Source organism: Capsaspora owczarzaki (assembly GCF_000151315.2).
Source record: "Capsaspora owczarzaki ATCC 30864 unplaced genomic scaffold supercont2.10, whole genome shotgun sequence".
Taxonomy (NCBI): Eukaryota; class Filasterea; order Ministeriida; family Capsasporidae; genus Capsaspora; species Capsaspora owczarzaki.
Window position 1 is genome coordinate 1,201,094 of NW_011887301.1, and position 23,935 is coordinate 1,225,028.

Consider the following 23,935-nt stretch of genomic DNA (forward strand, 5'->3'; position numbering starts at 1 on the left):
TAGGCGAGTCCGAAGTCCCTTCCGTTATGCAGAAATTGATGTATGCAACATGTATGTTTATTGGATGAACAGGTGTTGGGACGGGAACATCGCGGGGACAAAGCCAAGGTGATTTGGCCGGTGCGACAGATCCACCAGCGCGGGAGGCGCCTGCACAGCCTGATCGGGACTATCGAGGCGCGCTCGTTGCGAAATACGACCGGGTGCATCATCATCATGATCGGGTGCCTGCTCGCGGGCTCGGCGCATTGGACGCAGGCGAACATTTTCCGCCATATTCCGCTTTTCATGTAGCCGTTTGGCGAGACTTCAAATACAGCCTTATTGTCACCCACATCTGCTGTCGCGCTGCGTATCTTGTTGTTTTTCGAGAAGATGATCATAGGCAAGGGCGGGGATGAGCCATCAGCGCAGATGGTGAAAACGCCCGTGATGTGCGCCCCGAGTGAATGCTGGTGCCCCCCTTGAACGACCGCAGAACGCGTGTCTGACGAGGGAGTGCAAATGACACGACCCGCAAAAAAACGGGTCGTGATTTCTGTCTCGTCCATGTTGGAAATCCGACCGGGCTCCTCCACAAGAAGCGGATGCTCATCGAACAGCTGTTTCAAAAGTCCGGGGAGGCAATCGAGTGTTTCAGCTTGTAAAGCGGCAATCCTGGTGAGCTCCAGCGTTCGACCCTTGCGGATGGCTAGGCGCCCGCGAGCATCGCGCAGAAAGGCATTCCACCATTCATGGCTCGGCAGACTGCCGGCGAACTGGCGACGCGGGGCGCCCGACATGCGCGGGAGGCGTGAGAGTTTCACAAGATAAGCGCCCGCCTGCTTCTGGTTGAGACACTGCCCAGCCCGGGCAAACCCCTCCAGCAGCCGGATACAGTACTCCAGTTCATCTTCAGTGAAAATGCTCTGTCCTCCGCACGATGGGCTCTCCTTGACGAGCTGGAGCACCTGATCGAGCGGGCTGGAACGAATCCACTCGGCTGAATCCGTGTGTTTCGTTTTCCAACCATGAACTGTGGTGTGACCGCACTGATAGCCCTGTTCCGCCAGCCGCGCGGCTATGGCCCGTGTTGTCCAGCCTGTAGGGCGATAGATTTCGCCCCCTTGAAGGGTCACAGAGTCTTGGTAGACAAGCTTGAGAGCGACTGCGACGGCAACATTGTGCTTTTCTCCTTCGGGCGCAGCCTTCACTGCCTGCAGCCACGCGAGGACACCGAGTTGCCGCCTCGGATGGCACCCGCCATCGATAAAAAAGAATGACTTTATTATAAATGCAAACTGGCCAGCGCTGAGCCAGCTCAACCCGTCCAATCGCGACCAATACCAAGGTTCGTGCCTCAGCGCTCACGAGAGGGCTCTCCACTACCACTCTTCCCCGCCAATCCGTGGTTTCCTCGCTACGACATTGAGCCATTCCGACGTCCGCGCTTCATGTGGTCTCCCTTTCATTCTCACGACGGCGATTACGACGATTCCTTCACCATCTGATATTTCTGAGCATGTCTTCATTTTGTCAACACTGCTTTTCTGTACAATAACAACGCAACCAAATCGATGAACAAATTTTCTCAATGAAATTTCCATTCAATCTTTTTTTTTTTTTGTTTTTTTTTTTGTTCTCTTTCAGTGTGTTTCCATTGCATTTTCACTCATGCAGGCGTCGACTGCTGGCGGGATGTCCGTCCCTCCTTCTCCACAGCAGCAGCAGCAGCAGCAGCAGTTGAATCTATCTCAGCTGCGTTTCCCACTCGCGCCCGAGGCAGTCGCGCAACTCACTCAGGTTTGGTTCTCCGAAGCATTAGCACTGACACGTCTCCTCACCACTTTCGCTTGTATCCCCCCTTCCAAAATCCACGCTTCACCAAACTTCTTTGCTGCTCTTGCTTCACAACAAAACTCCATCGCATTTCGGTTTCGTTTGCTTTCGTCGTTTTGATCACCTTCGACGTCGAAACTGAAAATTTGCCGCCAAAATGCGAGATCTCTTTTTTTTCGTTTTTTTTGGCGCCAACGCTTTCAACGCTTTCAACGCTTTTCCACCTATCGACTTGGATCGACTTGTTGGTTGACCGTGTCTCCAATGCGAGTGTGGTGCGGGGCGAGCGAAGCGCAATGCAAAAGTCCTGTTTGGAACTCACTTTGTGTTTTTTGACTTGATTTTTGGACAGATCCTTCGCCTCAACCCACAGGCGCCTATCGCCGAGCAGCTGACGCGCATCCTGGCGCAGCATCAGATTGTGGTGCAGCAGCTGCAGCAGCAGGCGGCGTCGAGCGGGGCAGTCGCAACGTCGCCTGCTCTGCCAAAAACGCCGCTGAGCCGACACGCTCCTCCAGGGTCTGCCAGCATCTCTGGCGGCAGCAGCGCTGCTAGTGTTGGTGCTGGTGCTGGTGGTGCTGCTGCAATGATGCCGCCGCCTCCGGCTGGGCCACAGACACCCGCGCTGACATTCCCGTCGCTGCATGGCGCGCTCGCATCGCAGCAGCTCACGCCAGAGCAACAGGCGCAGATGCGCGCCCAGCTGCAACTCTTCCAAGCCCTTTCTCGACAGCGGATGGCTGCTCCTCAGCTGTCTGCAGCGGCCATTCAACAGCAACAGCAGCAACAACAGCAGCAGACGCAGACGCAGCAACGAACGTTGGAGATGCCGCCGCGCCCGCACGGCCAGGCGCTGCTCAGCTCTGCATCGCTCCGGCCGCTGGGACTGGATCCTGTCGAGATGCAAGTCCGCCGTGAGCATCACATTGCCACGTCGATCGCAGAGCGCATTCGCGAGCTGAGTGCCATCCCGGTCACGGCCCCGAAGGACGTGCGGATCCGAGCGGCGATTGAGCTCAAGTCGCTCCAGCTGGTCGGCCTGCAACGCTCGCTGCGCCAGCAAATCACTCGGACCATGCAGGTGGACACGACGCTGGAGACGGCACTCGATCGTGCGGCGTACAAGCGGGCCAAGAAGCTTGCCGTCCGCGAGCCCAAAAAGACCGAGCTGCTCGAAAAGCAGCAGCGCGCGGAAACAGAGCGGCGACGCCACGCCAAGCACTTTGAGCGCCTCAACGCCATCCTGTCGCACGCCCAGCGCTTCCGCGACTTTCACGAGGCCGTGCACGCCAAAGTGCAGCGCATCGGCCGTGACCTCCAGTTGCACAACGAGCGTCTCGAAAAGCAGCGCAAAGCCGAGTCCGAGCGCCTTGAAAAGGAACGCATGCGTCGCTTGATGGAGGAGGACGAAGAAGGCTACCGCAAGCTCATCGACTCTGAGAAGGACAAGCGTCTGTCCTACCTGCTCAACCAAACCGACGAGTACATTGAAAAGCTGGGCGCGCTCGTCCAGCAGCACCAGCAGAACGAACGCACCCGAGGGCAGACAAAGAAGAAGCGCAGGCGGAGGAAGCCAAAGCAGCCGACTGCTGCTGCTGCTGCTGCTACTTCCACCGAGCCCACACCCATGGCGACCGATGCAACTGCTGCAGCTTCGTCCGACACTGCTGCTGCTGCTGCCGAAGTGCAGCCCACTGCGATGGAGGTGGATGCAACGCCAGCTGCCAGCACCAACGCGGCGGCCGCAACAAAACCAGACGAAGACGACGAGTACACGAGTGGCTCTGGAGAAGACGACGACGACGACGACGACGACGCCAACTCGGACGACGAAGTGAACGCGTACGCGGCAGAGCACCAGGGCGACAAGTCGAGCTTCTCTCTTGCGCACAACATCCGCGAGCCCATCACCGAGCAGCCGACCATGCTGGAGTTTGGCAAGCTGAAAGAGTACCAGCTCAAGGGCCTCGAGTGGCTCGTCTCGCTGTATAACAACAACCTGAACGGCATCCTGGCCGACGAGATGGGCCTTGGCAAGACCATTCAGACCATTTCGCTGATTGCCTACTTGATTGAAAAGAAGCAAATGATGGGTCCGTATCTGGTTGTCGTCCCGCTCTCCGTCTTGTCCAACTGGCAGCTGGAATTCGAGCGCTGGGCGCCGTCCATCGTCAAGCACGTGTACAAGGGCAGCCCGGCCGCGCGCCGTGCGCTCCACCCCATCATTCGCGGCGGCAAGTTCAACGTGCTGCTGACCACCTACGACTATATCGTGCGTGACAAGAATGTGCTCAGCCGTGTCGCGTGGAAGTATGTGATTGTCGACGAGGGCCACCGCGTGAAAAACCACAGCGGCAAGTTGAACACGGTGCTGACCCAGTACTTCCCCGCTCCCAACCGACTCTTGCTCTCCGGCACCCCGCTGCAAAACAACCTGCCCGAGATGTGGGCGCTGCTCAACTTTTTGCTGCCCACCATTTTCAACTCGGTGGACAACTTTGAGCAGTGGTTTAACGCGCCCTTTGCCAACACGACCGAAAAGGTCGAGCTGTCGGGCGAAGAGAGCATTCTCATTATTCGTCGATTGCACAAAATCCTGCGCCCCTTCCTCCTGCGCCGTCTCAAGCGCGAGGTCGAGTCGCAGCTGCCCGACAAGGTCGAGTACGTGGTCAAGTGCGGCATGAGCCAGCTGCAAAAGACAATGTACTCGTTCGTCAAGCGCAAGGGCGTGCTGCTCACGAGCGCGCAAGACACCGACCCCAGCGCGGCCAAGAAGCTGCAGCAAAAGCCGACGGGCGTGCGAGTGCTGGCCCACACGCTTATGCAGCTGCGAAAGATTTGCAACCACCCCTTCCTGTTCGAAACGCTTGAGCGCGGCGTGAGCAGGCACATGGGTTTTGGCGGCGCGATTATTACCGGATCGCTTGTGGTTCGCGCAAGTGGCAAGTTTGAAATGTTTGACCGCTTGCTGACAAAGCTGCACCGCACCGGGCACCGTGTTCTCTTGTTCAGCCAAATGACCCAGTGTCTGACGATTCTCGAGGATTACTGCAACTACAACAACATCCTGTACCTTCGCTTGGACGGCAACACCAAGCCCGACGAGCGCGCAGAACTCTTGACCAAGTTCAACGCGCCCAACTCTCCGTACAACCTGTTTTTGCTGTCGACACGCGCGGGTGGCCTGGGTCTCAACCTGCAGACCGCCGACACTGTCGTCATTTTCGACTCTGACTGGAATCCCCACCAAGATTTGCAAGCGCAAGACCGCGCACACCGCATCGGCCAGAAAAACGAGGTGCGTGTCATTCGCTTTGTCACGGCAGACTCTGTGGAAGAGCGCATGCTTGCTGCAGCGCAGTTCAAGCTGGACATGGACAAGAAGGTCATCCAAGCGGGCAAGTTTGATCAAAAGTCGACCTCGTCCGAGCGTCGGCACCTGCTCGAGCAGCTGATGGACGACAGCAAGGAGGACGACGAGGAAGAGGCCAAGGACGACGAAAGCTCCGTCCACGATGACGATACCCTCAACCAGATGCTCGCGCGCAGTGAGGACGAGCTGCGCATCTTCCAACAGCTCGACAAGGAGCGCCAGCAAGCTCCCGCTTTTGACTATCCCAATGGCATCCACACGACCTCCCGGTTGATGGAAGAAAACGAGTTGCCCGATTGGCTTCTCGTCGACGATGAGGAAATTGACCGCCTCGTCAACGACGCACCAGCCGTCGAGTACGGACGCGGCCAACGCGAGCACAAGGATGTCTTGTATGATGATGGGTTGACGGAAGGCGAATTTTTGGATGTAAGATGGTCGGCCGAATGCAAGCAAAGCTGCGGATGTATCGCAGGTTCTTTGTGTGTATGTTGGCTCACCTGCATTTTCTTATTTGTTCATTTTTTTGTTTTCTTGTTCCTAGCTCGTCGAGGACGGACAGTTGGAGGACGAGTTGAAGGACCGAGTCACCAAGAAACGGCGATTGGAAGACAGCGCGGCTGCCAGTGATGAAGACGGAAGCACTCCGGCCCGTCGCAACCGCGTTCCCAGTGCTCGCGTAAGGGGTTTGTGAAAAGCGGGGGGGGAGGGGAAGGGGCGGGCGTGTTGCATGAATGAATGTGGTGAGAAGTGAAATTCATTGTGGTTTTTTTCTTCTTCTTTTTCTGTTCTGGTGGCGCTGCAGAGTGGCGGGGCAACACCAACCGCCGCGGCAGATATGCCAAACAAGCGCGTTCGAACCGAGCCGGTGAACATCAACCCAAAGTTTGTGGCGCAACTGCGGCGCCTGTTGGATGCCATGCTCGAAGAAAAGGACGAGTAAGCCCTGCTTGATGTTTTTGTCCGATCTGTCGTCGTCGTGGAGTCTCTGTATATCTGACCTATCTCTCGCGTGATGGCAGAATGGGACGCCCACTTGCCGATCCGTTCGTTCGACTTCCGACTCGCCGCGAACTTCCCAGCTACTATGCCCTTATCAAAGAGCCGATGGACTTTAACAAGATTCAGGTGCGGAATTGATGTTCAGTTGTTGGCTGATGACGAGTGCATCGAATGTTCACGCCCATTTGTGTTTCGACACCGAACAGAAACGACTCGATCAAGGCGGGTACAAGTCGATCGATGACCTCACCAAAGACGTTTCCTTGATGATCTCCAATGCCCAGCATTATAACATTGACACGTCGCAGATCTTTTTGGATTCCCAAGTGCTTTTTGTGAGTATCCGAACGAGCGGTCTAGCGGGTTGGTTGCTTTTTCCTTGTTGTGCGTTTCGTGCTTGTCCTGACTGTGCTGGTTGTATCACACAGAATGTGTACACTAAGGCAAAAGCACATCTGGAAGGCGAGCCAATCGAACCGTATCAACTGGACGCGCCCGCGCCAACACCATCCACATCAACTCCGACCTCCTCGACAAGACGCAAGGCACGCTACGATGAGGACGATGACGACGACGATGATGATGATGCCGAAGGCGACTCGCGATTTGAGAGCGAGAACTCGGAGGATGACGAATACACTGTGAGTTTTTGACGGAAGCGGGGTGGGCGGTGGAGTGAGATTTTCGTGCTGACTTTGAATTTCTCGACTTGCTTCAAACCCAGAAAACCCGTGCCACTCCCGGAAGGCGAGGACGACCTCGTAAATCGTGAAAGTTTTGTTTTCGTTTTCCATTGTGTTCTTTTTCCCCCGTCATACAAGTTTTTCATGTTGATTTTTTTTCTTGCTTTTTGCAGTTCTGCGCTTCAGTGGGGTTGGTTTATTAAACCGCAGAGAAAAGCTTGCATCGCATTTGTGCAGCTGATCGATCAAACAAACAAACAAAACAAGGCAAAGCTGTTTAGATTGAAGTGTAGCCGTTTTCGTTCGCGGCGGCGCCAAGAAGGAAGAGAATCTGTCAAAGCAATGCGATGAGAAACGTGGCAACACCGCCCCGCCGTCTCTTCAACAAGAGGACACGCACAACCCGATCAAACTCTGCGTACCTGAGAAGCAATGATCAGAATGAGACCACCGAACTGGGTCTTGACGTTGCCGCAATCGCCGTCGAGGCCAGTCATCTTGAGCTGGAGTTCAGGGTACTCGTTGCAGTAAGTGAGCAGATAGGTGGTGAGTTGGTTGGTGGCGAGGTAGACGAACGTGACGGCAATCAGAATGGTGTGAACGTTGTTGAGAATCGGCCAGTGCTTGAACAGGGCAATGAGCGAGACCAGGTGGACGGCGTAGATGGCAGCGGGACCCCAGGCCAGCTGCTTGTACGGCAAGCCAGCCTTCATTGCGGCCGAGTCGCTGTTGACCAGGCCGGCATAGCCGACAATAGCAGCAATGCCGCCAATCTGAGCGAAGATTGATTTCCAGATTAGTGCAATTCACAGTTTGCGATTGATGACCTCAAAACACAAAATGTTCCGAGTTTCGGAAGTCGAAAACACAATAAAATCAAAAAACCAAGCCATAAAAACAAAAAAAGTTAAAAGTTAAAAGTTTTTCAGAAAAGCCGATCAAAAAGTCGAAAAAACGATCCATCAAAAAAAAAAAAAAATAAAAAAAAATAAAAAAAAATAAAAAAAAAGTTTTTTGCTAATTTTTACTATTTTTTTTTTTTTTTTTTTTTTGGCTTTTCGTTGCTTTTCGTTGCTTTTTGTGCTGCTCCATTTTTCATGATGTGATGGTTGCAGATTTGAGAATGCATGTCCGAGCAACAAAGTGAAAGCGCTTCATGATGGAGAGAACTGAGGGGTGAGACTCGTTTTGCCTGGTGTGCTCTGTGGATTGATTCCAAAGCAAAATACCATCAAGCAGCTGACACTGACCACCGACATATGTTCAGTCACTCACTCACTCACTCACTGTAGAAGTGGGAAACGAACAGAGAAAGCGTGGACTTTTCATCTCACATCCATTCAACAAACACTGATCGCACTGGAGGAAGAGGGAAGAGGAAGAGGGAAGATGGAGAGAAACAAAGAGCCGTTGGTTGAAAAGACTGTGCAAGCCGATCAAGAGCCACACACACACACACACACACGCTCAAGGCCACAAGGCAGGGAAGTTGGGGGTGTGCAAGTGTGTAGGAAACAGCATGGGAACGAGCGAAGGAGCGAAAAAGGAAGCGGGGATTGTGAAAGGGGTCTTGCATACAAGGCCAATGACAAAGGCAGCAACGCGAAGGTTGCGCGCAGTCTTGTTGAATCCAGAGCCCATAGTGAACGAATGTGGAAAATAGACGAGTGAAGTTTACTACTACTACTAAAGAATAGAAAAAAAAAAAAAGCCAAGTGTGTGTGTGTGTGTGCGTGTGTGTGTGTGGCTGCTTTTTCGAATTTGAAAAGTCACAAGAAACAGCCAACAACAACATCAACAACAACAACAACAAACACAGACGATCAAAATACAACAACACAGAATAAAACAAAAAAACAAGCAGTCTGTGCAACTTTTTTTTATGGCTTAGTGGCGAGTGACGCGACCCAGCTCGACACGGACGTCGGTGCCAATCAGCTCGGCTTGGCCGGCAGCAACACGATCCACGCAGTTGCAGGTGGCGCCGCACGAGGCATGGGCCTCCTGGGTGGACTGGCCGTTGCGCACAGCGTTGCCGACACATGCCACAAAGCAGTACTCCTCGCAGGCGTCCGAGCGCATGGGAGACGGCGCGTAGCCAAAGTTGTGCGCGTGATCGGCAACCTCGGTGGCGTTGCCCTTAATCATCCAGAGCTCGTTCACGCCTTGGTCGCCCTCGTTCAGCTTCTGTGCCCAGTACAGATGCGTGTGGTTGTACGCAATCAAGTGCGCATAGCCGTACGACGCCGAGCGGAAGTTGGACCAGGGGCCGTAGTAAATCTTGTCATAGTAGTCAAGGTCTTCCTTGCAGCCGGCCGAGCCTGCAACAATGTTGACGGTGTAGAGCGGGTTGACATAGACGTTGGGGTTGGGGAAGAGCTGGTACATGCTGTGGCTGACGGGCCAGGTGAGCTCGTACGAGTGCTCGTGCGCGCCAATGAACATGTCGACCTTGTACTGGGCAAACAGGTTGTCAAGCGAGTACGGGCCGTCGCGCATCACCAGGACATCCTTGGTGCAGTCCGGCACGTCGTCCACGTTCGAGCAATAGATTGGGCGGTGGGCAACCGCGATAATCCACGGCTGTTTGTCGCGATTCGCCACAGCCTGCGCAAGATCCTTTTGCAGCCATGCGTACTGCTCGGCAATCACAGCAGTGTCGTCGCTGTAGTAGAGCTCTGACGAGAAGATGGTGAAATGGACGTAGTTGACGTTGAACGAGTAGTACAGGTTGTTGTTGGTGCCAGATTGGGAGTAGCGGCCGACGGCGGCAAAGCGGTTTTGGTACTGGGAGAAGTTTCGACCGTCGTACTCGTGGTTTCTGCGAGGCGGGGGGGGGAGGCGAAGAAACAGTCAAATAACCAAGCACGAGATTGGAGAAATGTAAGTTGTTTGCAATTCCCACAACCCCATTTCTGCTCTCTCTCTCTCTCTCGACAACAAACACACAAACAAACACAAAATCCTCACCCGACGCAGACCATGTACGGCACGTAGGCAGCAACAGGCTGAATCATGTTCATGAACTCGTCGCCGACAATGCCATCGTGGTCGTGCAGGTCGTAGGCGAAATCGCCAGTGTGCAGAATGAGCGACGAAAAGCCGCCTGCGAGTTCCGACTTGAGCTTGGAGATGGTGCGGTCCGAGTTGGTGCTGCCCATATCGCCGTAGACGATAATGTCGACGGGCGTGTTGGGGACGTCGATCTTGGTGTCAAAGTCGTACACGGCCGACCAGCCCGAGACAGCGTTGCCAACGCGGTAGTAGTAGCGGGTGTTCACGGTCAGCCCAACGAGGAGGGCGTCGTGGAGGTAGATGGTGCGTGTGCCGTTGAGGGCGGTGACATACGCGGTCTCGTCGCTGTTGGCCTGCTGGGTCAGCGCCGCGAGCGAGTTCCCGTACTGCACGTACGAGGCGTTGGTCTGCGCCATGGTGACCCACGAGACGATGCGCTCGCCCGGGTTGCCCGTGATGGCCAAGTGGATCTGTCGTTTGTGAGAGATGTACGAGTCATTGAGTTAAATGGGGATGTAGATAAGGTTAGCCGGATTTGACTGGTGGCACATGGTACAAGTTACCTGCTCAGGGGCGGACGAGAGTGCCGATGCGAGTGCAGCGCATGCAACGAGAGCGACGAGCACGAGCGCCGAGGACATTTGCACAGAAGAAGAAGAAGAAGACGAAGAAGAAGCACTGCGACGACAGCGAACAATATTGAACAAAGAGAGAGAGAGTGAGAACAGAACAAAAACACCAAATCGTGTCAGAAGATCAACTCAACGTACATTGCTTACGAAAAAGTGAAGAGTGAAGAGTGAAGAGTGAAGAGTGAACGAGGGGGGAACAGTTCTATGAGATGTGGAGGTGTTTGTGATCAAAGAGAGGGAGGGGGAGGGACAAGGGGAAGGAGGTACAAGGCAAAGATCAGCAATGGAGTCAGACAAAAATGCCATATGCCAGTGCATTGGCTGCTCGCTATCTGTCAGTCACTGAAGCTCATCATGAAAAAACAGCCCTTACAATTTGGTCTTACAATCCTGCATCCATTGGGGGCCTTTTGGTTGTTCATGTTGCATTGTAATGGAAGATGCATTGAGCTCCATTCATTCTTCTTTCTCTCTTCTCTTACTCTAACTCTCTCTCTCTCTCTCTCTCTCTCTCTCTCTCTCTCTCTCTCTCTCTCTCTCTCTCTCTCTCTCTCTTTCTGCTACTCGAAATGCCTGCTGCTGCGAGCGCGTCTGGCTCGCGTACCTTCACTTGGGAGGAGGTCGCCAAGCACAACACCCCGAACGACCTCTACGTTTCCATCCGCGGCAAGGTGCTCCATCGCATTGCTCAACAAAAAAACAGCAGCACAAGAATCAATCCCACTTCACTTCAACTGAACAGAGCACTCAACCCCAACCCCGCTTTCCACTGATAAGCACACAGTCCCTCCATTCACACCACTCGGCCTGTCTGTCTCTCGCGGATGCGTCGAGAGGTCAGAGCGTGAGAGTTTGAGAGTGAGATTGTCGCAGCAGACCTCGTGGAAAAGGGGCGACACGTTATCACCTCCAAGAGCGAGCGAGCTGCTGCCATTCACCCATTCGCCATTGCAACTTGTAATGGGGTGCTTTCTTGACGGATGACAATGCCGAGACTCGCCTGGCTGAGATGCACGAGCAAACCGCAAGGGGCGCTCAAAGACCGACGGCTCATCATGTGCTCCCGTTCGTTTTCCCACCTCGCTTGTTCAGAGGATTCCCACTCTGTCTCTCATTCTCAGCATTCTCACCAACTCACTCATTCTATCGCTGCGGGATTTGCGTTTGCGACTGTGGTTCAACAACTCGTGGTTTCCCCCCAATTGCCGCTCTTTTTTTTTTTTTTCTTTGTTTTGGAGCTCGAATCTGAGATTCACTGAACAGTTGTTTGTCATGTTACTCATCACCAAAATTTTGTGCGAATCTCAAATCACAAACAAACATTCCAGGTTTACGACATTACCCCGTTCCTCAACCGCCATCCCGGTGGTGTCGATGCGCTGCTGACCTCGGCTGGTCGCGACGTCACGCAAGTCTTTGAAATGTACCACGCGTTGGACAACAGCAAGAATCTCACGTAAGCCAGCACGGGTGAAGTTTCGCACTCTTTTTGAACATCCAGTTTCTGACCACCAATGGTTTGGTCTGTGACACCAAAACAGAAAGTTCTACATTGGTGATCTTGTCACCAACGAGCTCCCCGTCTTCCCGGAGCCCAGCCCCTTCTTTGTGGCCATCAAGCAGCGAGTCGCCGACTACTTTGTGCAAACCAAGCAAGACCCGAAGGTTTGGGACCCGAGTCATCTCTCTGCGCTTTAATTTTTTGTCGTTCCAAATTGCATGCTCATGCACTTCATTTTGGTCACCATCACTTTATCACTTGAAACAGTGGGCGCCGTGGATGTTTGTTCGCTACTTTTGGATTCTGTTCACCGTGATTGCGTCGTGGTACGGCCAGCTGTTTGTCTTCCGCGACAACACCCCCGTGCAAATCCTTCTCGCGTTCGCGCAAGGCATGGCGTGCGCTCTTGTAAGATTTAGGATTTAGGATTTAGGTTGACATGCATGCTGGAGCCATTTGCAAACGGGTGGTGATGGTGCTGATGTTTTTTTTTTTTTTTTTTTTTTTTTTTGCGTACTGCTCTGGTCTGCCCAGATTGGCCTGATGCCGATGCACGATGCTAGCCACTTTAGCATCACTCGCAACCAGACTGTCTGGCGTGTTCTCGGTGCTACCCACGACATTTTCAACGGTGCTTCGTAAGTGCTCAGCGCCCCTCGTTGATACCGCAAGTGCCAGTTTGGAATCTCACTCTTATCCGTTTTCTCGTCCAGCTTCCTTGTTTGGCTCTATCAGCACATGCTTGGCCACCACCCTTACACCAACATTGATGGCGCCGACCCAGATATTGTCACTGGTGAGCCGCGATTTGTGATTTGACTGATTTTCGCATGCGCGCACAAAATCTCAACTATTGTCTTTTTTTTTTTCTTTTTTTTTTTTTTGGAACTCGCAGGCGAAAAGGACGTCCGTCGCATCAAGACGACTCAGCCCTGGTACTCGTTCTACTACAACCAGCACGTCTATGTCCCCATGCTCTACGCCTTCCTTGGTGTCAAGACCCGCGTTCAAGACGTCAGCATCATGTTCACCCTGCGCAAGAACGGTGCCATCCGCACCAACGAGCTGTCCGACTATCACTTTAAGATTTTCGTTGCTGGCAAGGTAGAGTGACTTTTTGCAGGTGTTTGCTTGGAGACGGTCAGGTCTTGGCTCGAATTTCGAGTGTAGCTCACAATGCATCATCCTCCCTTGTTTTTGGTTTTTTCATGCTCAGGCCCTCTTCGTGCTGCACCGCATCGTTTTGCCGCTCGTTCTCCTCCCCACTTGGAAGTTCTTCTTGCTCTTCGCCGTCACCGACATGGTCTCCTCTTACTGGCTTGCCCTGACCTTCCAAGCCAACCACGTCGTCGACACTGTCGACTGGCCGTTGCCCGACAAGGATGGCCGCATCAACCAGGATTGGGCTGAGATGCAGGTACAGCTCGGGGGATTTTTGATTTGTGTTTACGATTCCTGTCTGCACAAGTCAATAAGCGCTGACTCACATTTGACTTTTTTTGCTCTGTTCCTCCATGTGCTCCCTCTTCCTCGATTAGATCTGCACCACCCAAGACTATGCGCACGACTCGTGGTTCTGGAACTTTTTCGCTGGCGCCCTCAACCACCAGACGACCCATCACCTCTTCCCCGGTGTCTCCCAGTACTACTACCCCGAGATCTCTCCGATCGTTGCCAAGACCGCGAAGGAGTTTGGCCTGCCCTACAACTACAAGGTATGGAGGATGGTGGTCGTTGGAACCCAACATCAGTGATTTTTCAAAGTGCCCTGCTCTGCTCACTTTGCGCTGGACTTTTGTCGTGCTCCCTCCGTTTGCAGGCAACCTTCCTTGAGGCGTTGGGCACTCACGTTGGTCACTTGCGCAACCTCGGTCGCGACACCAACAAGAAGTCCAAGTAAACGTTGATGCTGATTCATTTTTTTCTTCATTTTTCTTCGCCTTGTTGTTGTTGTTGCGTGCCGTCAGTTTCCATTCTATTGTCAAATAATGTCACGCGCATACGCCATTCCCCCGTGTATCATCGTCTTCCAAGCGGGAGAGTGCTGGACGCGTTTTGAAAGTGGGCATTCGCGCAAAGTTGGAAAAATCCTTGCATCCTTTTCCCCCGCCCCCCCCCCGCGTCCTCCACGCTTGAACCTCAATTTCTAGCATCCTGCACACTCTTCTCTTCTTCAGCCCTGCTCCGTCATTCGCAATGATGCGAATATGAATACAGTCCAAGTCCAGTCCACTTTTATTTTATTTAACTTTTTCCCGCGTCTTCGGCGTTGACCTTTTTGGCCCACACATCGCCGTCCAGCCGATCCCCGCGTCTCCCGCTTCATTCCACCCGGGTGTGCCTTTTGTCTTTCGTTGGGTGCATCCGCTTGTGCGAGTCGACGCTCCCCAGCACAGCGATCCTCGACTGCCCTCCGTGGAGTTCCTCGCAATCCAACTTGACAGATCTCGCCATTGAGACTCCATTGCAGACCGTCATCCACACGAGACCCTCCCCGCCCCAATGGACGGTGAGTACAACAAGCATCTGGAAATAGAAAAAACCGAGATGAATCCAACGCAGTATCTTGATGCTTTATTGTGTGGTTGTAATGGAAAGGCGATTCTTTTCTGAGTTGACTGGGATTGCATTGACAATTTCCAACCCAAAAACGCAAACTCTCGTGTGATTGTTGTGTTGCTGTTGATGTGACAAACAAAAACTCACTTTTGCAACGTGCTAAAATGTCGAAAACAAAACGATTGCTCGTTGATGTTGGATTAGGACCGGCGGGCTTGAGAGCCAAGCGACCGCTCGAGGCAGACTCACGGCCATCGACCACGACAAGTGTGAGCTCCCTGCCGTTATCGTTATCAGGTTTCAACAATGAACAGGCTGTGAGCTTGCAGAACGCCGGGCCGCTGGTCGATCCCGCCCGGAAGCGAGCGCGCTTGGATGTTACGTTGACCGATGATGGTAACGCACGCAGACTTTTGAGCATCCACTCTTGGGTTGCAAAAGAAAAAAAAATAGCATGTCGTGGTGGATGCATGCTCACCTTCAGTGAATGCCATTGTGTGTACATTGTGCAGTTGATTTTGCTCGCGTGGTGGACGACGCCCTCAATTCTGGCAACCGAGCGTACGCTCAAACTTACCTCGTCGAGTTGATTACGCGCATTCGGCCAATCGGAGTCTCGCGGTTAAACACGGCAATCCACTTGTCGCTCACGCTAATTGCCAAACGCCACCCGCGGATATTTTCAGAATCGCCAGTTGTTGATGTAAGAGCTTGTTCGAACGAGCGCGGTTGTTTTTGTTGTGCTTGTTCGTTTGCAGGATGTTATTGTTGCGCCAACTTATCTTGTCTCACACTGTTGGGTTGTTCATGACAGGAATTGCTTGCATTGCTGTCCAAGCCAGCTGACAATGCCCGCTCACGGATCAATCCGATCGCCCAATCTCTTGCAGCCAACCTGCTTCTTCGCGCGTTTTGTACTCAGACCAGCTGGCCAATTGAGTTTGTTCAGGTAGGGTGACTGTGTAGTTGTGATTGGAAGCTCTGTTGCTCCCCGAGCTATCTTTGTGGAAACTTTCTCGCTGCGCTCGTGGTCTCCTTCTCACCTTGCTCCATCTCTTCCGGAAACCATAGATCTTTATGCAAGATGCGCTTGGAGACCGGATCTGGGTCGAGTCAGAACCCGCAAAAGCGTTTGTACAAAACATTCTGACGGCGTTCGACAATGCTGAAAAGACCTATCCCGCCATTGCGCCACGGCGATCTGATGGAAGCCAGCAGCAGCAGGCCCCAATGGACGATGGAAGTCTCGTCGAAGATACAGCTGGTCGCGTGATGCGCCGCTACCTGCCCATCGAGCAGAACGAGTCGTTGCGTGTGATGGTCGTGGCCATGGTGCGCGATCACTTGCTGCGAATTGCAAACTCGTCCGCAGCGAACACTGGCACGCCGCTATTGACTGCTGCGAGCCCAGTCAAGGACATTGCTGCTGGCACTGTCTCTGCCAATACTGGTGGCAATGTCATGTTGCAATCGCGCGAGCGAGAATCGCCCCGCAATGCCATCAAAGTGCTGCAGCTGCTGGCCGCGTCAGTACCAGAAGCGAGGGCGTTTGGCGCACACTGTGTCGATGCGTGGCTCAATCATCCCACCCTGGCACGGTTTGCCCGGGATCTCTTGACAAGTATCGTGACGAACTGCACAACCAACCAAGATCAGGTGGCCGCGCAGAGCATCTTTTCCATCAAGCCAACCTCGGCGAGCGTTTCGAAAATGCTGATTGAAACATATCGTCCACTGATTGAGAATCACTCCAAGTTTCCCAGCATTGCCATTCAGGTCGGCTTTCACTTTGAACTCCAGTACGCCATCCATTCCGAGGAATTGTTGCGCTCGATGGCCCCTGCCACGACAATGTCGAGCGCCATGCTAGAGAAGCAGCAGCTCATTCAACTCCAAGCTTCCACTTCATTGCAACTCGTCGGGACTGCGCTGCAATGCATGAATCGAACCGGCGAGCGTATTCTGGCCCCACTCATGTACCAACGCCTTGCTGCCGCCTGTAAACTCGACGCTGGCATTCACAATGACGAGCTTCATAATCTCGCGGCAGTGGCGTCCTGGGAAGAGCTGCGCAGCGCCTTCCGGCTGCTCATCCGCCGCTTGACCAAATTACTCGCCGCAAACACTTTCAACGCGATCGAGTTCATGCGCGCAATGCTTGTTGAAGTTACCGAGCGTCTCAGCGAGCGAAATACCACAGAAGTGGACCTGTCCCCCGCCAGTGCATCAGCAACTCGTCAGCGAATCGTCTCTGCGGTCATCGACTTGCTCGCGCTCATCCAGTACACCGTTTCTCAGCCAGCCGCGGACGTGTTTTTGCAAATGCCGTCGTGGAATGCGACTGCGTTGTTGTTGGGCGCGGCAGGTATGGGCACATCGAATGCCGCACAGGCAGTACTCGCGCTTCACGAGCACGGGCTCCCAACCCTCCACTGTGTTTCGGTGATGCAGTCCGAGCTTGTTCGCTGGCTGTGCAGCACTACCACGCGCGTGGTGCAACTCCCGTCAACATGGGTCAAACAAGAGGCAGGGTCTGCGGACGAAAAACCTCCCACACCCTTGAACAGCTTCTTGGCAAATTGCGTCCAGCGCGCACTGTTACTCTTGCCAGTCGAGCAATACATACCATCGACAACGGGACCCGCCTGCTTGCTGCAGCCGGCGCTCGTTCAGTCGCAACAAACGTCGTCTCAACTGCAACTGCAACCGCAATCGCTGCTCCAGGACGACAATATTGATCGCAAGTGCTTCCAACTGGTGGCGTCTGCCTCGTACGTTCACGAGGAGACACTCTTCTGGGTGGTTCGCCTCACCTCGAGTCCTGCCGAAGCAACACTAACGCAGTTTGAAGTGCTTGACATTCTGGAAAAGCTGGTCACGCGTGGCGGCACGCTGCAGCAGCGCGTTCTGAGTCAGTACTTGCGCGCCCTGCCAGGCGTTCAGCAGCAGCACACAGCATCGACTGCTATTGCGACCGCGCCGGGGTTGGGCCTGTTGATTGCGTCCAGTCAAGCAGCGGCTCTGGTGGATCAAATCCTGTTGCTCACCTTGCATCCACTCCCGCGGGAGGCTCGGCTACCAGCGCAACTCCAGTCGGTTCGCTTTGCAAACACGGGCTCGTTTTGGCGTGCCAGTGTGCTCCTGGTCATCATGGCGTCGCTCAACATGCCTACGTTTGGCCGATTGGTCTGGAGCGAGCTTCCGACGCTGCGCTGCCTGATGGAGATGCTCTTGACCAAGTCGTTCCGTTTCCCAGCCGTGTCCTCTGCAGCGGCTGCAGGACCGGCGAGCAGCGCGGGCATGCTTGCGGCTGAGCAAGGCATCTTGACCACCGAGACCGCCGCCGTGCTGCAGCTGGAAGCGGCCTTGTTTGACGACACTCATGTGCGCGCGGAAACGAGTCGACTCCTTCGACGCGTCATGCTGTTTGACGTGCGAGGAGTGGCTCGCCAGCCTCCAGCGGACACTGTCCAAACGCTGGCGCAGCTGGGTGCCGATTTGCAGGTCAGCTCGCTGCTGTGCCTGTGTCGCAGCCCAGACGTCATTGTCGACGTCATGGCACGATCCTCCCCGGCACAGGTCCACGAATGGCTTCGGCCAATGCTGCAAAGCCACGAAGTTCAGCTCGTGATGCTTCCGACCAAGTGTCTATGTGAGCTGTTTGCCGCCGAGCCGATGCCATCCGTAGCGCAAGCGCGTCAGCAGCAGCAGCAGCAGCAGCAACAACCACAACAACCACACCCAGTCGCTCCAAAATCTACTGCTCTGGCTTTCCAAGCCGCCGTCTCCGACCCGAATGCGTGGCTAGACCCGTGGACGGGCTCGAGTGGCGAAGATTCTGTCAGCCTCTTGACTCGGGCCGAGGTCGCTTCCCTGTCTTTCGACAGCAGTACCACGTTGCAATCGATGGCGACCGCCTTTTCGGCCAATGGGTGGTATCATGCGCGATTGCTGAGCCATTTGCAGTCGTTGATCTTGGACTCGGCTGGCGCAGCGTTCCAAAACACGATGGATATTGTAGACTTTTTCCTCAAGCGCCTCAGCTCCGCCTCCGTCCAACAGCGACACTCTGCCCTTTGCGGCATCGCGCTCCTGGTCCAAGGTGCCGCTGCCATGCCGCGCTCACCGTCGGCTGCGGCAGTGCTGCCGACAACCGCCCTTGGTGGTGTCGCACAAGGGTTGCTCGAGCGTCTTCCTTCTCTGCCGCAATTTGGCCTGCTTCGACCTCTGATCTGGGATGCAATTCGAAATGCACTTGGCGTGGAGAGCACCGTCGACGTGATGTGTCAACTTCTCGCGTTTCTGATTCGATGGATGGAGACTGGCGACTCGGCGCGATTGGCACTGACGCTGTGCAGCGCATTGAGCTCGCGACCCGCTCTCCTGGAGACCATGCTGGCACGCTCACCAGAGACCGTGTCCAGCGTGCTTGGTCCAGTACTGCAGCAGTGCTTCGTACCCGACCTCCACGTGAAGTCGCTGCAGTCGCAGTCGCAGCCGCATCCAAGCAGCCCAGCATCTATCCGATCTGCGCTTGTGAATGGCATTGCCGTCCAGCGGCATCCATATGCCGGCCAGGCGATGTCTGCATCGCTCGTGGCGTGGAGAACTTCAAACGAAGCCTGGGTGGTGATGCCACTGGCGGTGGCGGAAGTTGGCATTGCGATGCTGGCTACGACAGACGCTTCCTCTCTTGCCGATGCGACTCAGAAGGAGGTGATGGAGAGGCTTGAAACCACAATACTGGCCACCGACAACCGCCACCAACTCCACCCTATCAACCTCGCGCTCACTCGGGATGTTGGCTCTGACGACGACGACAACGACGACGCGTCGCCGCTGGGCGTACTGCTCCGCGGCAAGGCGGTCTGCACCATTGTTCTGTCGAGCTCGAACGCGCGTCTCTTGGATGTTCTTCTTGGTCGTGCAACTCTGGCAGACGCCCTCCGTCTGCTGGTCATGCCGAACGTTTCTGCTATGGCGGTTTCACGTCTCCTTGCAGTATGCGAGGCCGCGTCTTCTGCGAGCCTGGATCATGCGCTAGATGCGCTTGACGTTTCGAGATTTTCTTCGTCTCATGCGTTGCTTGACAACACCAGCAGCAGCAGCAACAACACTAACGGTGCAACCGACATGGTCATTGATGATGACGACAAACCAGCAGAACGCCCGTTGTCTGCTCAGAGCTTTGGGCACAGACACGCCCGCGAAGCCGCCATTGATGCGTTGTTCGCTGCTCTCGACTGTGTCGCTGCGCAAGGCGCGAATGTGCCGCATCCGCGCTTCGAATCTTGGCTTTTATCGCATCAGCAACAATCCTCGGCTCCCTCGAGCTCTAACAAAGCCACTCACGGCACAACGATGGTTGTTGATGCGCCTGATAATCTCAACGGCCTGGCAGCTGCCAGCTCGACTGCTGCCAACGAGGTTGTGGATGAAGTCATGACCGCAGTTGCTTCTCCTGGCGCATTTGCGCTGCGTGGCAAAACGCGCACCACTGTCGACGATGCTGTCTCCGGTCCAACGGTTGCCGATCTGCTTCAGGCCGTGCAGCAAGCACGTTCTCGTCGCGACCACCCCAGCAAAGTGCGCATACTTGACGTGGCAGTCAAAGTTGCAGCCGCGTGTCGGAGCCACCAGCGCCTGTTTTCGCCAGACGAGTTGCCAGCATTGCTCAATGGGATGCCTGACATTGTCTCGTCGCTGAGCGTTGACGCCAAGGCCACTGGCACGCTTGAGTCAATCGTGTCGAGCGTCTTGTTGGCGTTTTTGAGCGTCGCCACTCCAGCGCATCGAGCGACCGCCTTGTCGGAGGTGGCAACGCAGTTGTTGGCTATTCTGCAGGCTGCCACCGCTGCAACACAAACAACCACGACTGCGGCCCGGAAAATGACCGCCCTGGTCGCGTTCAGTGGCATGGTGGCAGAGGTGCTGGGGCTCCTGGACGTGGACTTGCGGCGAGCTCAGTTGGCTCTCGTCGCGCCAGCGAGCGGGACTCTCGTGTCGAAAGCCAGGCAGCTCATGCCTGCGGCCTTCATTCATGAAATCACGACAAGCTCGCTTCACAACACGTCTTGGGATGCCGTGCTGACGCTGACACATCAGTTGCTTCGAAGCGCCGGTCGCCACGCGTGGCCTCCAGCCGCCATCCTCGAGTATGCCCTCGCGACCACCAGACACCCTCGCTTGTGGAAGTTTGGAACCGGCGCCGAACGAGGCGTGGCACACATTTTCACCCAGACGATTTTGTTCGACAGCGATCATGCTGTGGCACTTGCCCGACTGACTTGCGACGTGGCGGGTAGCTGTCTCTCGACGGCACACTCGACAATGCGGCTCGCTGACGCACATGCCTTTGCCAGTTCGCATTTGCAACGCTACTTGCCGCTCATCGCTTATGCAGCGCGAGGTGCAGATGGTGAGATTGTGCTCCCGACGCTTTCTGCTGTTTTGAGCGCGTTGGAACGGATCAGCTCCAACCGCCAGGGACGCGTGGCAGACCATCATGTGCTGGCGGCGCGCGCCCTGCTCGCTCTCTTGTATTTCGCCCTGCCGCTAGAGTTTGTCCGCGCTCGAGGAGATGCTCCTCTGGCCGCAACAAACGCGTTTGTCCTTGAGGTGATTCGCACGTGTCCCGTTGGGCTGATGCCGCAGACCAGCTCGCTCGACGGCCAACTGCACCGACTGTTGACTGCGCTGGTGCATCCCCGGCTTTCCTTTTCGAATCGCGCACGAATGATGCTTCAGCAGCAACAGTTCCAGCAAGTCCACTCGGATTCGACTGCGTCGGAAGATGCAGCGGACGGCCCTGCCGCGGAGGCAGAAGCAGCAGCAGGCAACTTTTTCGAGCAACCCCCGTCATCAGCCCAGGCGGCCCTGGCATTTGCATCGTGCTGCACGTTTGCACGTCGAGTGCCACTATTGATGCAGCGTGCCATTCAAGCAACGTTGATTCCACATCTGCGCGGCTTGTGCCAGGTGGGCAGTGTCGACGATCTGCTGGCACGCCGTGGACCGAGGCTGCTCAGCCATGCCCTGAGCCTGGTGACGCTTCTCAGTCCTCTCGGCGATCATTACACTGATCTGGCTTTCCAGCGGGGTGCGTCGTCCGTCGCTGCTGCTCCCATCGGAGTGCAAGTTTTGGACATTGTGATGAACTGTGCCATGCTGAATGCAGCAGTGGACTCGATCGAGTCAAAGGACGCGTCCCTGCAGAGTGGGCCTGCTCGACTGAGTGGCCGTGGAGACGTTCGTCTGCTTGGCATTGTTCGCACATTGGCCGAAAGTTTGCAGGGCTGGATGACTGACGGCGAAGCAAACCTCTGGTCGAGCGGGCTGATGGATCGGTATTCTGCGCTTGTCAATTTGAGCGAGGCGTTCTGCACGTGTCAAGAACTGGCAGCCGTGGTTCGCGCGTTGTCCCAGATTCGGGAAGGCAGCGCCGAGACGGTTGTTGTAGCGGGCACGGCGTTGCAACAAGCGTTGGACTGCATCTCAAGCGCAACTGCGGCGCTTCACGACGCCGGCCACAATCAGTCCGTGCCCATCTTGGAGCTCGGACCGGCATTGCTTGATGCGCTTGCGGCGATCGACCAAAGCTCTGTCGACCACGCAACCTTGCTCGAGCCAATCGTTCCCGAGTTACTTTCGCTTGTGACCCGATCGTCCGAGCTTCTGGGTGGCGCCACCTCACACGATCGAGACGTTGTCCTGACTCCTCGGCTGTTTGCTTGCCGTTTGCTACTGCGGTTTGTGCGCCACTCGCCCGCGTCCATGACCAGCCAGATGGTGACGCGCCATTTCGCGCAACTCCTGGCAGGCGAGCGAGGCCCCATTGTCGATGACCTGATTCAAGATGTAGCTGCGATTTCCGCCGAGTTTATCGCCCTTGATTCTGGTAGGTGGTTTTTTTCGGGTTTTTTTTTTTTTTTTTTTTTTTTTTTTGGCTGAAAGGTTGGCAAGAGAACGGTTGCTCACTCCCCCCTTCTTTTTGTTTGTTCGGACTCACACAGACTCGTCAGACCTCATGCTCGCTCTGCTACACCACCCGTCGAGCAATTCTCGAAGCATTCAGCGTGCTTTTGGATTGCTTGGATTGTAGTCTGCTCGCGCTTCACCCCAATTCGGCTTCACACTCTTGGAATTCAATCGTTGTCACCAATGCTCTCATTCATTATAGGAGGCAGCAGCTGGTTCTTGAGTTTTGCTTTCGTTGTGTACAATTTGTGTACTTGTACTTTTTCTAGATTTGAGATTTGATATCAAGAACATTTGCTTTTTTTTTTGTACCGCGCTGCTATCCTGGACACGGACCTGCTGTCACAACTCTTTTGCAGCGGATAGTTGGCTTTCAACAGTGATGGCCTCGACCGCAAAGATGCTCTCGCTAACGGCACAGGTGATCAGGACGCCCAAAATGTCCATCACGACTTGGATGGTCGGGCCGGCGTGAGCGGGATCGACACCCACGGCATCCAAGGCAAGCGGGAGTAATGTTCCAATCGTCGACGACAGGCACACGACTGCGGCCAGAGCAACAACGATTGCGGTCACGTCGTTGAACGCGGTGGACGGGCTCAAGATTAGAATCCGCGCGATCTTGAAGCCTGCCGCGACGGCCGCAATGACCACTCCCGCCACGGCCTCGCGCAGGACGAGCTTGAGCCGGTTCCCAGCATGGATTTCGCCCGTGGCGAGTCCGCGGATGACGGCGACGGCGGACTGATTTCCGACATTCCCGCCAGCGCCGACAATCGTGGTCAGGAAGAACATGACGGCGACGTGCGACTGGAGCAGTCCGGCGTAATGCTCCATAATGCTGCCACTGAGCGACTGGAGCAGCAGCAGGCCAACGAGGATGGTGCACCGCGACGCCAGCGCTGGCCAGAATGACGACGACGATGATGGTGTTTCAGAGTGAGAATCCGAATTTGCATCGTTGGATTTGGGATTGGGTTGCGAGTCGCTCGCCTGTTTCGCTCGGAGCTGTCGGCGCGTCACTGTCAAAGCAACAAAGCAAGTCAAAGAGCAGCTTTTGTGAGTTTGGAGGGATGCGTGAAGAATCACAGAACGGCCGCGAGGTAATGGGATTGTTACCCATGATTGAAACAACGGAACGAAATCTGGGACTGAAACACTGAGACAATCCTCACGCTCTGAATATTGGTACTGTATCAGGACTATATTTCTTCAAACTCTGCATTTTTTGCAAATGAGTTGGGAATCGCCAATTTGAATGCACAGTTGCTCCTGAAAACTCAAAAACAAGAAAGCAGTGGCACGAGGTCGGATGGCTCAGGACAAAAGTGAAACAGAGCGGTTTTGACGGTTTGGCGATAGACCTCGCCATCAA

The 23,935-nt window shown here is 54.9% G+C and overlaps 7 protein-coding genes across 7 annotated transcripts; 3 read left to right on the forward strand and 4 right to left on the reverse strand.

Annotated features, from left to right (window-relative positions):
* Positions 1-512: 512 nt before the first annotated feature.
* Positions 513-1,244, reverse strand: CAOG_08952 (hypothetical protein; the record flags this gene model as incomplete). Its single annotated transcript, XM_011272321.1, has 1 exon — positions 513-1,244. A coding segment is annotated over one exon (732 nt), but the record flags the coding sequence as incomplete, so codon positions are not given.
* A 365-nt stretch (positions 1,245-1,609) lies between these two features.
* On the forward strand, positions 1,610-7,131 carry CAOG_06166 (smarca2 protein). Its single transcript, XM_004345706.2, has 8 exons — positions 1,610-1,782; positions 2,171-5,620; positions 5,736-5,870; positions 5,997-6,130; positions 6,214-6,319; positions 6,400-6,528; positions 6,622-6,834; positions 6,918-7,131. The coding sequence occupies exons 1-8, from the start codon at positions 1,654-1,656 to the stop codon at positions 6,963-6,965; spliced, it is 4,344 nt and encodes a 1,447-aa protein (XP_004345756.2). The 5' UTR covers positions 1,610-1,653; the 3' UTR covers positions 6,966-7,131.
* On the reverse strand, positions 7,077-8,529 carry CAOG_06167 (hypothetical protein). Its single transcript, XM_004345707.1, has 3 exons — positions 8,455-8,529; positions 7,299-7,649; positions 7,077-7,207 (listed from the first exon to the last, which is right to left on the reverse strand). Exons 1-3 carry the CDS (start codon positions 8,515-8,517, stop codon positions 7,154-7,156), a joined length of 468 nt encoding a protein of 155 aa, XP_004345757.1. The 5' UTR covers positions 8,518-8,529; the 3' UTR covers positions 7,077-7,153.
* Positions 8,530-8,536: 7 nt separating this feature from the next.
* CAOG_06168 (iron/zinc purple acid phosphatase-like protein) lies at positions 8,537-10,618 on the reverse strand. The gene is made up of 3 exons (XM_004345708.2): positions 10,455-10,618; positions 9,847-10,361; positions 8,537-9,697 (listed from the first exon to the last, which is right to left on the reverse strand). The coding sequence occupies exons 1-3, from the start codon at positions 10,530-10,532 to the stop codon at positions 8,764-8,766; spliced, it is 1,527 nt and encodes a 508-aa protein (XP_004345758.2). The 5' UTR covers positions 10,533-10,618; the 3' UTR covers positions 8,537-8,763.
* A 367-nt stretch (positions 10,619-10,985) lies between these two features.
* On the forward strand, positions 10,986-14,090 carry CAOG_06169 (delta-5 fatty acid desaturase). The gene is made up of 10 exons (XM_004345709.2): positions 10,986-11,194; positions 11,852-11,979; positions 12,065-12,188; positions 12,292-12,432; positions 12,559-12,662; positions 12,738-12,820; positions 12,920-13,128; positions 13,241-13,441; positions 13,563-13,739; positions 13,844-14,090. The coding sequence occupies exons 1-10, from the start codon at positions 11,093-11,095 to the stop codon at positions 13,922-13,924; spliced, it is 1,350 nt and encodes a 449-aa protein (XP_004345759.1). The 5' UTR covers positions 10,986-11,092; the 3' UTR covers positions 13,925-14,090.
* A 1,562-nt stretch (positions 14,091-15,652) lies between these two features.
* CAOG_06170 (hypothetical protein) lies at positions 15,653-22,836 on the forward strand. The gene is made up of 2 exons (XM_004345710.2): positions 15,653-22,480; positions 22,596-22,836. Exons 1-2 carry the CDS (start codon positions 15,661-15,663, stop codon positions 22,682-22,684), a joined length of 6,909 nt encoding a protein of 2,302 aa, XP_004345760.2. The 5' UTR covers positions 15,653-15,660; the 3' UTR covers positions 22,685-22,836.
* Positions 22,815-23,704, reverse strand: CAOG_06171 (hypothetical protein). The gene is made up of 2 exons (XM_004345711.2): positions 23,680-23,704; positions 22,815-23,582 (listed from the first exon to the last, which is right to left on the reverse strand). Exons 1-2 carry the CDS (start codon positions 23,681-23,683, stop codon positions 22,903-22,905), a joined length of 684 nt encoding a protein of 227 aa, XP_004345761.2. The 5' UTR covers positions 23,684-23,704; the 3' UTR covers positions 22,815-22,902.
* Between the last annotated feature and the right edge of the window lie 231 nt (positions 23,705-23,935).

Bases quoted from the DNA above. Each gene is read 5' to 3' on its own strand.
- CAOG_06170 (XM_004345710.2), top strand. From the start codon at position 15,661: ATGCAAGATGCGCTTGGAGACCGGATCTGGGTCGAGTCAGAACCCGCA. The intron at 22,481-22,595 runs GTAGGTGGTTTT...GGACTCACACAG, and splicing joins GTTTATCGCCCTTGATTCTG to ACTCGTCAGACCTCATGCTC.
- CAOG_06167 (XM_004345707.1), bottom strand. From the start codon at position 8,517: ATGGGCTCTGGATTCAACAAGACTGCGCGCAACCTTCGCGTTGCTGCC. The intron at 7,650-8,454 runs GTATGCAAGACC...ATCTTCGCTCAG, and splicing joins CTGCCTTTGTCATTGGCCTT to ATTGGCGGCATTGCTGCTAT. The intron at 7,208-7,298 runs GTACGCAGAGTT...TTGCTTTGACAG, and splicing joins TTCTGATCATTGCTTCTCAG to ATTCTCTTCCTTCTTGGCGC.
- CAOG_06168 (XM_004345708.2), bottom strand. From the start codon at position 10,532: ATGTCCTCGGCGCTCGTGCTCGTCGCTCTCGTTGCATGCGCTGCACTC. The intron at 10,362-10,454 runs GTAACTTGTACC...CACAAACGACAG, and splicing joins TCTCGTCCGCCCCTGAGCAG to ATCCACTTGGCCATCACGGG. The intron at 9,698-9,846 runs GTGAGGATTTTG...CCCGCCTCGCAG, and splicing joins CCGTACATGGTCTGCGTCGG to AAACCACGAGTACGACGGTC.
- CAOG_06169 (XM_004345709.2), top strand. From the start codon at position 11,093: ATGCCTGCTGCTGCGAGCGCGTCTGGCTCGCGTACCTTCACTTGGGAG. The intron at 12,663-12,737 runs GTAAGTGCTCAG...TTTCTCGTCCAG, and splicing joins GACATTTTCAACGGTGCTTC to CTTCCTTGTTTGGCTCTATC. The intron at 12,821-12,919 runs GTGAGCCGCGAT...TGGAACTCGCAG, and splicing joins CGACCCAGATATTGTCACTG to GCGAAAAGGACGTCCGTCGC.
- CAOG_06166 (XM_004345706.2), top strand. From the start codon at position 1,654: ATGCAGGCGTCGACTGCTGGCGGGATGTCCGTCCCTCCTTCTCCACAG. The intron at 6,131-6,213 runs GTAAGCCCTGCT...GCGTGATGGCAG, and splicing joins ATGCTCGAAGAAAAGGACGA to AATGGGACGCCCACTTGCCG. The intron at 6,529-6,621 runs GTGAGTATCCGA...TGTATCACACAG, and splicing joins TGGATTCCCAAGTGCTTTTT to AATGTGTACACTAAGGCAAA.